The sequence below is a fragment of the Schistocerca americana genome, chromosome 2 (genome assembly GCF_021461395.2).
Source record: "Schistocerca americana isolate TAMUIC-IGC-003095 chromosome 2, iqSchAmer2.1, whole genome shotgun sequence".
Taxonomy (NCBI): Eukaryota; Metazoa; Arthropoda; class Insecta; order Orthoptera; family Acrididae; genus Schistocerca; species Schistocerca americana.
Genome location: NC_060120.1, coordinates 242,719,036 through 242,730,694, shown reverse-complemented (window position 1 = coordinate 242,730,694; position 11,659 = coordinate 242,719,036). Strand labels below are relative to the sequence as shown.

Genomic DNA, 11,659 nt, shown 5'->3' with positions numbered 1-11,659 from the left:
ACAAGTATGAGCAAATAGAAATTTGGGTTTAAGAATTTGAGCGATACTCGTTGATGGGGTTCTGCATTCCGTTTTACCTCTTCTCTCGTTGTCGTCGCATTCTTCTCGGCAAGAAACTGACCAGGCTATGCTCTCTGCTTAGAGACTAGAGACGTTCTTTTAGGTCGTGGTTCATAGCATTTACACGGGGTGTTCAATAAGTCTCTGCGCAGTGCCGTGTGATTGTTAGCCGCGCGTGCCGTATGCCGCCATGAGTATACCGAAATGAAACTCAGTGAAATGCAAGTTATTATTTTATTGAATATTCATTTTTACTTACAGATTTTCACATTAAATGTTGAAAGTGTCCCCCCTGTTGTCGAATACACAATTCAATTCGTCTAATCATGTTTCCAAACACAAGTTGTAACATTTCTTCTGTAACAGTAGCAGTGAAAGTGAAAATTGCAATTTTCAGTTCATCGATGGATTTTGGACTGTTTTTATAGACAGTTGCTTTCGCTGGACCCCAGTAGAAAAAGTTAGGTGGTGTTAGGTCAGGCGATCGTGGAGGCCAAAGTCCGTGTGAAATTATGCGATCATCAAAAACATCAGCAGGTAGTGACATTGAAACGCGAGCTGTATGCGCGGTTGCACCATCTTGTTGAAAATAACTGTTCAGTATTCCACTTAACACAAGTTCTCCTATGAATGGGTATAGAATATCACTGCAGTATCGTTGTGCATTTATTGTTTCGTTGAAAAACCCAGGCAGGAGAAAAATCAAAAGGCACGCGCGGCTAATCATATGGCACTGTGGGGAGATTTTTTGAACACCCCGTATTTAAAGTAAAAAACTGTTATAGAATCACCTTGTTTATTTAAAGGACGATAACTGTATTTTCACAATGTTAATGTCGGCTAACGCTAGAACATTCAGATACGTCCGTGTAAAACAACCAGAATGCCGTAAAGTAATGAGTTTGCAAAAATTTCCTTTTTTTTTTTAAAAAAAGTCTAAGTGATATCGTCTTACACATCGATGCAAAATGTTAATACCTCAGATAAAGGCAGCCACAGTCATCTCTTTGTTCAATATAAACTAAATAAAAATTATTAGTAATAGCAAATAACCGCCTTGGTATTTTAAAACAAAGAAAATTCTTTATGTAGTTTGATGACTTGTTCTGATATAATTTCTTAATAAAAATTATTTAAGGATTGAAGAAATTTTACTTTTATGCAATACAAAGTAGAATTTATTACTAAAAAGTAGTTATGTATTGACCAAATTACACTTTTATGCAATACAGAACAAGATTTGACAGTGTCTAGGATGTACCGATAAGTAAATATGCAAATATGGTTCCTCGAACGAACTAAGTTTAACATTGCATTTCATGTAACGAATATTACGTTCCAAAATTCAAGAAGCTGTGTGTTCACTGTTCGTTCGAGTGTCTCGGTAAAAGCTCACTGGCGAAAAGAGTAAAGATTAGAGTTGTCTCGTCGAAACTGATGTCATCAAAGACACAGCATTAGCGTAGTGAGAAATGAATGACAGAGGAAGATGGTTATGGTCTTTTCTCCAACCAAATCATGTGGAAACTGTCCATTTGTAGGCTATCAAAACAATATATCTGTGCTGACCATTTACAAGTTTGTAAAAGGCACACTGCCCAATATTTAACGTTAATGACCATGTTATTTTTCAGTCCTACTCATGCAACTGCACTTAAAACTAATTTTTTTTACACATTACATTTCTGAAACAAAAAAAATCGTCAGTGAGACAGAAAGATTTGTCCAGAAGAAATGACTGGGAGTTACGTTTAAGAATTGCTTTACTACCTATATGACAATTTTCATGTTAGTGAGAAAATAATCAAAAGTTTTTGTTGGTGTATTCTGAGCTCCTTTGAGAGACAGCGGCAGCTTAAATAACGGGTTATTAAAGTAATTTTTTTCCTCTAGTGTTGTAGTGCGGATATCACTATTCTTCCCAGAATTGTGATGGATTATTTGCGACGAATTTTACTAGCGATTATATGTATTGTGATGATGCAATTAAAATGCCTAAATCTTTGAGGGGCAGTATCCCACTGCACTACCGCGGTTGAGCACGACACATTATTGTTAGTTCTCGCTTTTGCACAATCAGTACTTTCAAAGTAATGAGTTATTCAAAAACTGGTAGTATATTATTACATGGGACACTTTCTACTCCCTTGATCATATTGCACCGAACTTCAAGGAAACCAATGGATTACTGAGCACGAAACCCAAAACTGTTTAAGGAGTAATAAATTTTGTTCACCAAAAACGAGAATATTGTTTAGCTTAATAAAGGAGACAAACAATGGCAAAGGAATCTGTTATGGATTTAAACACAATTTTATTGTTTTGTTATCAACTTAGTTCTTATTTTAAATTCATATGTAGAGAAAAATTTTAGCTGCTTGTAAATTATTATGATTAAGAAATAATAAAGAAAACTTTTATTTCACCTTCAAAACATAATTAAATATAACAACACATTATAAAATAGAGAAACTTAATTACTAAGAAATGAATATGTTCCATACAGTAAGAAAACAGGTTTCACTCTCTTGAATGATGAGAAACGACTGACTAGTGGACCTAAGAAACAGAAGCACCATATTGACAATACTGATGAAATTAGAACTATCGAGAAGAATGCTACTGCATTTTCTCCCATGTTTTATATGTTCTGATAGATAGTCGCTTTTTTATCTGTCAGCTATCTGTGTTTAATATATATAAATTATTATTTATCTAAGACTATATATTTAAAAGCCGGAACTATTGTGCCTTACAGTGTATGACATGATTGTATCATTGCATTCAGTCTGTAATACTTTTGACTGGTCATTAACCTTTTCTTTTCTATACACACGAACACTGTCAAAGTGTCGTCCTCTATAAATTAAATGTGGACTAGAGTTCAGCAGCAATTTGTGACTACTGCTGGAAGAATATTATTGTTACCGTCTCTCAACAAGAGATGCCTGTAAAACTAGTGGACAACTGTAAAACAGTGAGTTATTTCACTGGGTTCTGTTCGACACATCGTTCACCGAATAAGTCGGAGCTTCAAGCGGCGACACCCTCGACACTGGCATCGGGAGTGGTGATGGTCTCAGTGGCGATGCCGAGGGTCACCCTGAGCGGACTGCGGTCCACCCTGTTGATGTCGTCGGAGATCTTGCTCGCCGAGGTGCCGGGTCCGCCGCCGCCGAACTGGCCGTTGAGCTGGCTGATGAGGAAGCTGAGGTGGACGCTGCGGTCGACCCAGAGGAACTTGACGCAGCGGCCCTTGCCGTCGGAGCGGTAGCCCGGCGAGCAGGGCTGCGACTGGCGGCCGGGCGCGACGAACAGCGACTTGGGCACGATGCGCCGCGGCCGGTCAGCCTCGTCGCGCTCCTCGTCGGGCTGCGGCAGCCAGTCGGCGCCGACGGGCGCGTCCGTCAGGCGGGCGACGACGCCGGCGCTCCCGAGGCGCGGCAGGGCCGCCAACAACAGCACAGCGCACAGCCACAGCACGTGCCGCATGGCGTCACACCGCCATCACAGGGACCTGCGAACCGGATTAGATTACATTAATACTACTTCCATGGATCATGAATACGATATTTCGTTATGATGTGGAACGAGTCAAATTTTCCAATACATTGTAAGAGGTATGCGCTACCTGCGATATGTAAGCTATAAGAGAATCTGAGACCAAAGAGCAGTGTTGACTGCAGTACGAACTGTGTAGCAGTAGCAGTAAGTTGTTACTAGCGAGCAGTCGCCTGTCTGCGCTTGTCAGGCCTGTCTGGTGTATCATGTTGGCTGGGCCGGTCGCGGTGCAGCGATGCCGGAGCCTGAGTATTATTGTATAAGGTAAAAAAGCAGCCTCGCGCAAATCTAGTAATATGATGTAAACTCACATGTAAATCTTTTAAAAAAATGTCCTAATAATAATCTTTGTCTAATTTCTATCAAGCATTCATTTCAATTTAAAGAATTTAATATTTTTTTTAATGCATGATCATTCCGATTGTTGCAAAAGAAAAATCATTTGCTTCCTTTCATAAATAACAAATGTATAGGCCAGCATTGCACAGAGCTGTGCCGGAAAAGAGCTATTGTAAGAGCAGATATATTCGCCGTTTTTATTGAGGTAAGAATTTTTTCCTTTTTTTATTCAGAATGATCTTACAGGGCCATGACACAGCACTGCTGTCGTCCAAATTTTACCAGGTTACTGAATTTATTTTTTATTACGAGGTTTAGGAATTTTTCTGTTTCCAGCTTACATTAAATGAGAAAAGAATTTTGTGGGTACATTTAATGGGAAACAAATTTTGTGTGGAGGTTAAATGTGAATGAATTTCTGTAGAGAGGTTACATTAAATTAGAATCACATTCATTATTAATATTTAAATTTATTTAATTATTTCGTGTGGGGAGGTTACAACATGACATAATTAAGTTAATTTAACAACATAATTAAGTTAATATAACAACTTTTTTATTTTTTGTTTTTCTTTTTTTTAATTTTTTATAATTATTTTGTTTGGTTTTTTCTTTTTTTTTTAATTTATATCTAAAAATTCCTCTATGGAGTAGAAGGAGTTGTCATTCAGAAATTCTTTTAATTTCGTCTTAAATACTTGTTGGTTATCTGTCAGACTTTTGATACTATTTGGTAAGTGACCAAAGACTTTAGTGGCAGTATAATTCACCCCTTTCTGTGCCAAAGTTAGATTTAATCTTGAATAGTGAAGATCATCCTTTCTCCTTAGTATTATAGTTATGCACACTGCGATTACTTTTGAATTGGGTTTGGTTGTTAATAAAAAATCCGGAACAGGTGGTGCCGGATAAGTAAACTTTGCTGTACAAGAACGTTACGCGAAAAGTATTGTCACAAAGGCAGGGAACCACTCAAGAGCCAAGACCGCACAGGGTATATTTCATTCAACACAACCCGTTTCAGCAGTCTCACCTGTCACCTTCAGGTCTTAATCATTTTTTTGGTAGTAAAACGTGTTCATTTTACGCTGAAACTCATACAAAGGACCGAGCGAGGTGGCGCAGTGGTTAGCACACTGGACTCGCATTCGGGAGGACGACGGTTCAATCCCGTCTCCGGCCATCCTGATTTAGCTTTCCGTGATTTCCCTAAATCGCTTCAGGCAAATGCCGGGGTGGTTCCTTTGAAAGGGCACGGCCGATATCCTTCCCCATCCTTCCCTCACCCGAGCTTGCGCTCCGTCTCTAATGACCTCGTTGTCGACGGGACGTTAAACACTAATCTCCTCCTCCTCCTCCTCATACAAAGGGTAAAACGAACACGTCTTACTATAAAAAAAGTTTAAGACCTGACGATAACATCTAAGACTGTTGAAACCGGTTGTCTCGAATAAAAATACACTACTGGCCATTAAAATTGCTACACCACGAAGATGTGCTACAGACGCGAAATTTAACCGACAGGATGAAGATGCTGTGATATGCAAATGATTAGCTTTTCAGAACATTCACACAAGCTTGGCGCCGGTGGCGACACCTACAACGTGCTGACATGAGGAAAGTTTCCAACCGATTTCTCATACACAAGCAGCAGTTGACCGGCGTTGCCTGGTGAAACGTGGTTGTGATGCCTCGTGTAAGGAGGAGAAATGCGTACCTTCACGTTTCCGACTTTGATAAAGGTCGGATTGTAGCCTATCGCGATTGCTGTTTATCGTATCGTGACATTGCTGCTCGCGTTGGTCGAGATCCAATGACTGTTAGGAGAATATGGAATCGGTGGGTTCAGGAGGGTAATACGGAACGCCGTGCTGGATCCCAACGGCCTCGTATCGCTAGCAGTCGAGATGACAGGCATCTTATCCGCATGACTGTAACGGATCGTGCAGCCACGTCTCGATCCCCGAGTCAACAGATGGGAACGTACAACAACCATCTGCACGAACAGTTCGATGACGTTTGCAGCAGCATGGACTATCAGCTCGGAGACCATGGCTGCGGTTACCCTTGATGCAGCATCACAGACAGAAGCGCCTGCGATGGTGTACTCAACGACGAACCTGGGTGCACGAATGGCAAAACGTCATTTTTTGGGATGAATCCAGGTTCTGTTTACAGCATCATGATGGTCTTATCCGTGATGGCGACATCGCGGTGAACGCACATTGGAAGTGTGTATTCGTCATCGTCATACTGGAGTATCACCCGGCGTGATGGTAAGGGGTGTCATTGGTTACACATGTCGGTCACCTCTCGTTCTCATTGACGGCACGTTGAACAGTGGACGTTACATTTCAGATGTGTTACGACCCGTGGCTCTCCCCTTCATTCGATCCCTGCGAAACCCTACATTTCAGCAGGATAATGCACGATCGCTTGTTGCAGGTCCTGTACGGACCTTTCTGGATACAAAAAATGTTCGACTGGTGCCCTGGCCAGCACATTCTCCAGATCTCTCATCAATTGAAAACGTCTGGTCAATGATGGTGGCCGAGCAACTGAATCGTCACAATGCGCCAGTCATTACTCTTGATGAACTGTGGTATCGTGTTGAAGCTGCATGGGCAGCTGTACCTGTACACGCCATCCAAGCTGTGTTTGACTCAATGCCCAGGCGTATCAAGACCGTTATTACGGCCAAAGGTGGTTGTTCAGAGTACTGATTTTTCAGGATCTATGCACCCAAATTGCGTGAAAATGTAATCACATGTCAGTTCTAGTATAATATATTTGTCCAATGAATACCCGTTTATCATCTGCATTTCTTCTTGGTGTAGCAATTTTAATGGCCAGTAGTGTATTTTACGTTTGTTTGCATGACCATCTTCCGTAGCAGCAGTTAAAATCTGTTACTAATGGTTACAAAGGAAACCTATCCTAAGCATAGAAGGCAATGCAGGAAAGCGGGAGGAGTATATGCAGGGTCTATACAAGGGCAATGTACTTAAGGGCAATCTTATGGAAATGGAAGAGGACGTAGAGGAAGATGAAATTAGAGATACGATACTGCGTGAAGAATTTGACAGAGCACTGAAAGACCTAAGTCGAAACAAGCCCCCAGGAGTAGACAACATTCCATTAGAACTACTGACAGGCTTGGGAGAGCCAGCCATGACAAAACTCTTCCATCTGCTGCGTAAGATATATATGAGACAGGCGAAATACCCTCAGACTTCAAGAAGAATATAATAATTCCAATCCCAAAGAAAGCAGAGATTGGCGAACTATCAGTTTAATAAGGCACGATTGCAAAATACTAACAAGAATTTTTTACAAACGAATGGAAAAACTGGTAGAAGCCGACCTCGGGGAAGATCAGTTTGGATTCTGTAGAAATATTGGTACACGCCAGCCAATACTGACCCTACGACTTATCTTAGAAAATAGGTTTAGGAAAGACAAACCTACGTTTTCATCATTTGTACACTTAGATGAAGCTTTTGACATTGTTGACTGGAATGCTCTTTTTCAGGCTCTGAAGGTAGCAGGGATAAGATAAGAGGAGCGAAAGGCTGTTTTCAATCTGTAAAGAAACCAGAGAGTCGAGGGTCACGAAAGGGAAGCAGTGGTTGGGAAAGGAGTGAGGCAGGGTTGTAGCCTATCCCCAATGTTATTCAATCTGTATGCGGAGCAAGCAGTAAAAGAAACAAAAGAAAAATTTGGAGTAGGTATTAAGATCCATGGAGATGAGATACAATCTTTAAGGTTCGCCAATGAGATTGTAATCCTGTCAGAGACAGTAAAGGACCTGGAAGAGCAGCTCAACGGAATGGACAGTGTTTTAAAGGGAGGATGTAAGATGGAAATGAGCGTTTGGCGTCATTGGCCGGGAGGCCCCTCGCGGGGCAGGTCCGGCCGCCATATCGCAGGTCTTATTACATTCGGCGCCACATTGGGCGACCTGCACGCCGAATGGGGATGAAATGATGATGAACACAACACAACACCCAGTCCCTGAGCGGAGAAAATCTCCGACCCAGCCGGGAATCGAACCCGGGCCCAGAGGACGGCAATCCAACACGCTGACCACTCAGCTACTGGGGCGGACAGGATGTAAGATTAACATCAACAAAAGCAAAAAGAGGATAATGGAATTTAATCGAAGATTAGGGAATGAGACACTTAAAATAGTATATGAGTTTTCCGATTTGGGAGCAAAATAACTGATGATGGTTGAAGTAGAGAGGATATAAAATGTAGGATGGCAATGGCAAGGAAAGCGATTCTGAAGAACATAAACATGTTAGCATCGAGTATAGAATTAAGTGTTAGGAAGTCTTTTCTGAAAGTATTTGTATGGAGTGTAGCCATCTATGGAAGTGAAACAGACAAGAAGAGAATAGAAGCTTTCGAAATGTGGTGCTGTAGAAGAACGCTGAAGATTAGGTGGGTGGACCACGTAACTAATGAGGAGGTACTGAACACAACTGGGGAGAAGAGGAGTTTGTGGTACAACTTGACCAGAAGAAGGGATCGGTTGGTACGACACTTTCTGAGGCATCAAGGGATCACCACTTTAGTATTGGAGGCAAGAGTGGCGGCTAAAAAAAATCGTAGACGGAGACCAAGAGATGAATGTGTTAAGCAGATTCAGAAGGACGTAGGTTGTAGTAGTAGTTATTCGGAAATGAAGAGGCTTGCACAGGACAGAGTAGCATGGAGATCTGCAGCATAGCAGACTGTGGACTGAAGACCACAACAACAATAAAAACTATTGGTTAAAATGAGGAGGATGTTAGACACCAGATAGAAAGAACGTGTAAGAGAATGGAAATATTGGACAAATCATTCAACTTTTGCTGAACACTTACACCAACACCAACATAAAATTACAGCCAGAGACACAGACATGGAAATCATAAGGATAGACAACAACAAAAAACTACTCCTCACCTTAAAAAAAAAACTGCCACTTCCAAAATATCGAAACAGAAAAGAAACAACTCACAAATGATCAAACCAGCCTGGCAAAACCACACACTCTTTAAACTGATTGACCACTTAATATAAAATAAAATACAGACATATAACCACATGCTCCATTTGCCACTAACATATCCTCCCAGATTCTGGCCTGTAATCACCGTCCAGGCCCACTGCTGCTGCCCCTCCCCCTCCTCCCCCCCCCCCCCAAAAAAAAAGAAGAAAAGAATTGTCAACCCACCCCATTTCTCTCATGTCTCTACCTAACATACAAGACAACTTCTCAAATTTTCACTAACTCTCACACACACAAAAAAGTAGTTTCACAGGTTGGCAACACTCACAACGTGAACGAAAACAAACGAACAGACATAAACACTGTCAACTCAAAAGACTTGCATCAGGCGACTGGTCTACCCGACTGGAGGCCCTAGCCACACGACGTTTCCATTTGTGCGAATGAGAAACAGTTCACAAAAGTGTAAATAATGCAGCCCAAGAAATACTACAGAATCGCAAAAACTGCCAGGTGCCAATGTGAATGAAATCTTTTAATGTCGACCGCTGCTAGTAAGGACGGAAGGAGCAGAATATGTAAAGAAACATCGTAAGTTACTCGCACACCAACTTAATAAACAATATGCTGTTTTTAACCTAAAAGAACAAAAAATTTACAAACGTATGTATAGAAAAAATAACCACGGAAAACGTTTTATCAATAAAGGCGAAACGCGTCTGGTGTATTCTTATTAATTACATTAATTAAATTGCATTCATCTCAAGACGTGTACCCATAGCAACAAAAAGTATTTTGAGCGATCTTGGCTTTATGAGTGGTTTTTAACAACTAAAACAGATCGCCCTTCAGTAATCTCATAATGAGTAAATTCAATCACAGGGTGCCACGTCCGTGTCAGGCATTCATGCATAGACAGCAAGAACACTGTTGGTCATTAAAACTGAAAAAAGGAGGGGGGGGGGGTTCGGTACAACAGGAATAAAACTAAATACTTGGTAATAGGAGGAACAAATAAAGATCTGACACTGGAAGGAGTTATGAGAACTATTACACATACTGAAGAGTACAAACACCTCGGAGTAAAAATCACACAAAACAGTAAACACGATAAGGAAATTAATTTAAGTATAACAGGCCACAAGCGAGTAGGACTCTACCATTCCGTACAAACTTAACAATGTATACAGACGGTTTATCCATTCCGGAAATCGAGGATATTGACGATTTGCACCTATTATCAATAATAATACTGGGAAGACATCGGTCCCAGGGATTCTAGGACTTTCGGTAATGTTTTAGTTTCAAGTTGGAGGTCGGATAAAAAGTGACACAACCAATCTTTTATTTTCGTTTGATGCAATTACAAATTAACAATTTCGGATTCTCCTTTTACTTGTACTGTGAAAATTACTTCTTGATAATTTCATGATTGTAGGTGAACGAGAAGTACCCTGTAGGTTTTGATAAGTAAGTTTTTGAGCCGCGCCGAGTGGCCACGCGGTTTGAGGCGCCATGTCTCGGACTGCGCGGCCTCACCCGCCGAAGGCTCGATTCCTCCTTCGGGCATGGGTGTGTGTGTTGTTCTTAACATAAGTTAATTTAAGTAGTGTGTAAGTCTAGGGCCGATGAGCTCAGCATTTTGGTCCCTTAGGAATTCACACACATTTGAACATTTTTCTTAGTTTTCGAGTATCAAAATATGTGGCATAAATGCCTCTTCATTAAGAAGGTCTTTTTTTTAGCATATAGCTTTTTAACATTATCAGAAATGAGATTTTTAATGATAGGTCTAAAGAACTTGGGATCTTTCTTACAAGTAGCAAAAAAAGCTGTTTCGCTTTATATTTATTTTATACGTGACGTGTAAGTAATGCTTCTTTTTGTACAGTTTATCAGTTTTCAGTTTTCAAACTGTATTTCTATGCTTTTACATTAGCAAAATGTTACCATGTCTGCTGTTGTCATATAAAACTTTACGTGTGAATTCAAATACTAAATACTGTTCATTTTAACGTTCATCTGTCTATATTTTAAATGTTATATAGCCTACTTTTATTTACGGCTAACAGATGGCACTCTTGGTGTCGTGTTCACCTGCCCGCACTTGTTAACGCGGGCGCCTCAGTCCGTTGCTACCTGTGGCTTTACAGATATGAGCAGCCCACCGTGGCTCACCTTCCTGCATTCTTTTTGAAAAAAGTTGTGACTAAAGCCCTTCTGGCCTGTTATTTATTTTATACATGACATGTAAGTACTGTCTCTGTCTTGTATTGTTAATCAGTAGTTATACTTTTAAAAAAAAAATTTCTTTTCCTATAAATTTGTGGTTTCTACATCTACATTTATACTCCGCAAGCCACCCAACGGTGTGTGGCGGAGGGCACTTTACGTGCCACTGTCATTACCTCCCTTTCCTGTTCCAGTCGCGTATGGTTCGCGGGAAGAACGACTGTCGGAAAGCCTCCGTGCGCGCTCTAATCTCTCTAATTTTACATTCGTGATCTCCTCGGGAGGTATAAGTAGGGGGAAGCAATATATTCGATACCTCATCCAGAAACGCACCCTCTCGAAACCTGGCGAGCAAGCTACACCGCGATGCAGAGCACCTCTCTTGCAGAGTCTGCCACTTGAGTTTATTAAACATCTCCGTAACGCTATCACGGTTACTAAATAACCCTGTGACGAAACGCGCCGCTC

At 41.0% G+C, this 11,659-nt stretch overlaps 1 protein-coding gene across 1 annotated transcript in view; it reads right to left on the bottom strand.

The window, feature by feature from the left end:
* Window positions 1-2,357: 2,357 nt before the first annotated feature.
* The window catches only part of LOC124595322, a 109,203-nt gene continuing 99,901 nt past the window's right edge, over window positions 2,358-11,659 (bottom strand). Inside the window, exon 2 of the mRNA XM_047134022.1 lies at window positions 2,358-3,577. Within this exon, the coding sequence (XP_046989978.1) occupies window positions 3,094-3,552 (459 nt within the window). The 5' untranslated portion in view covers window positions 3,553-3,577 and the 3' untranslated portion in view covers window positions 2,358-3,093. The remainder of the gene's footprint in view (window positions 3,578-11,659) is intronic.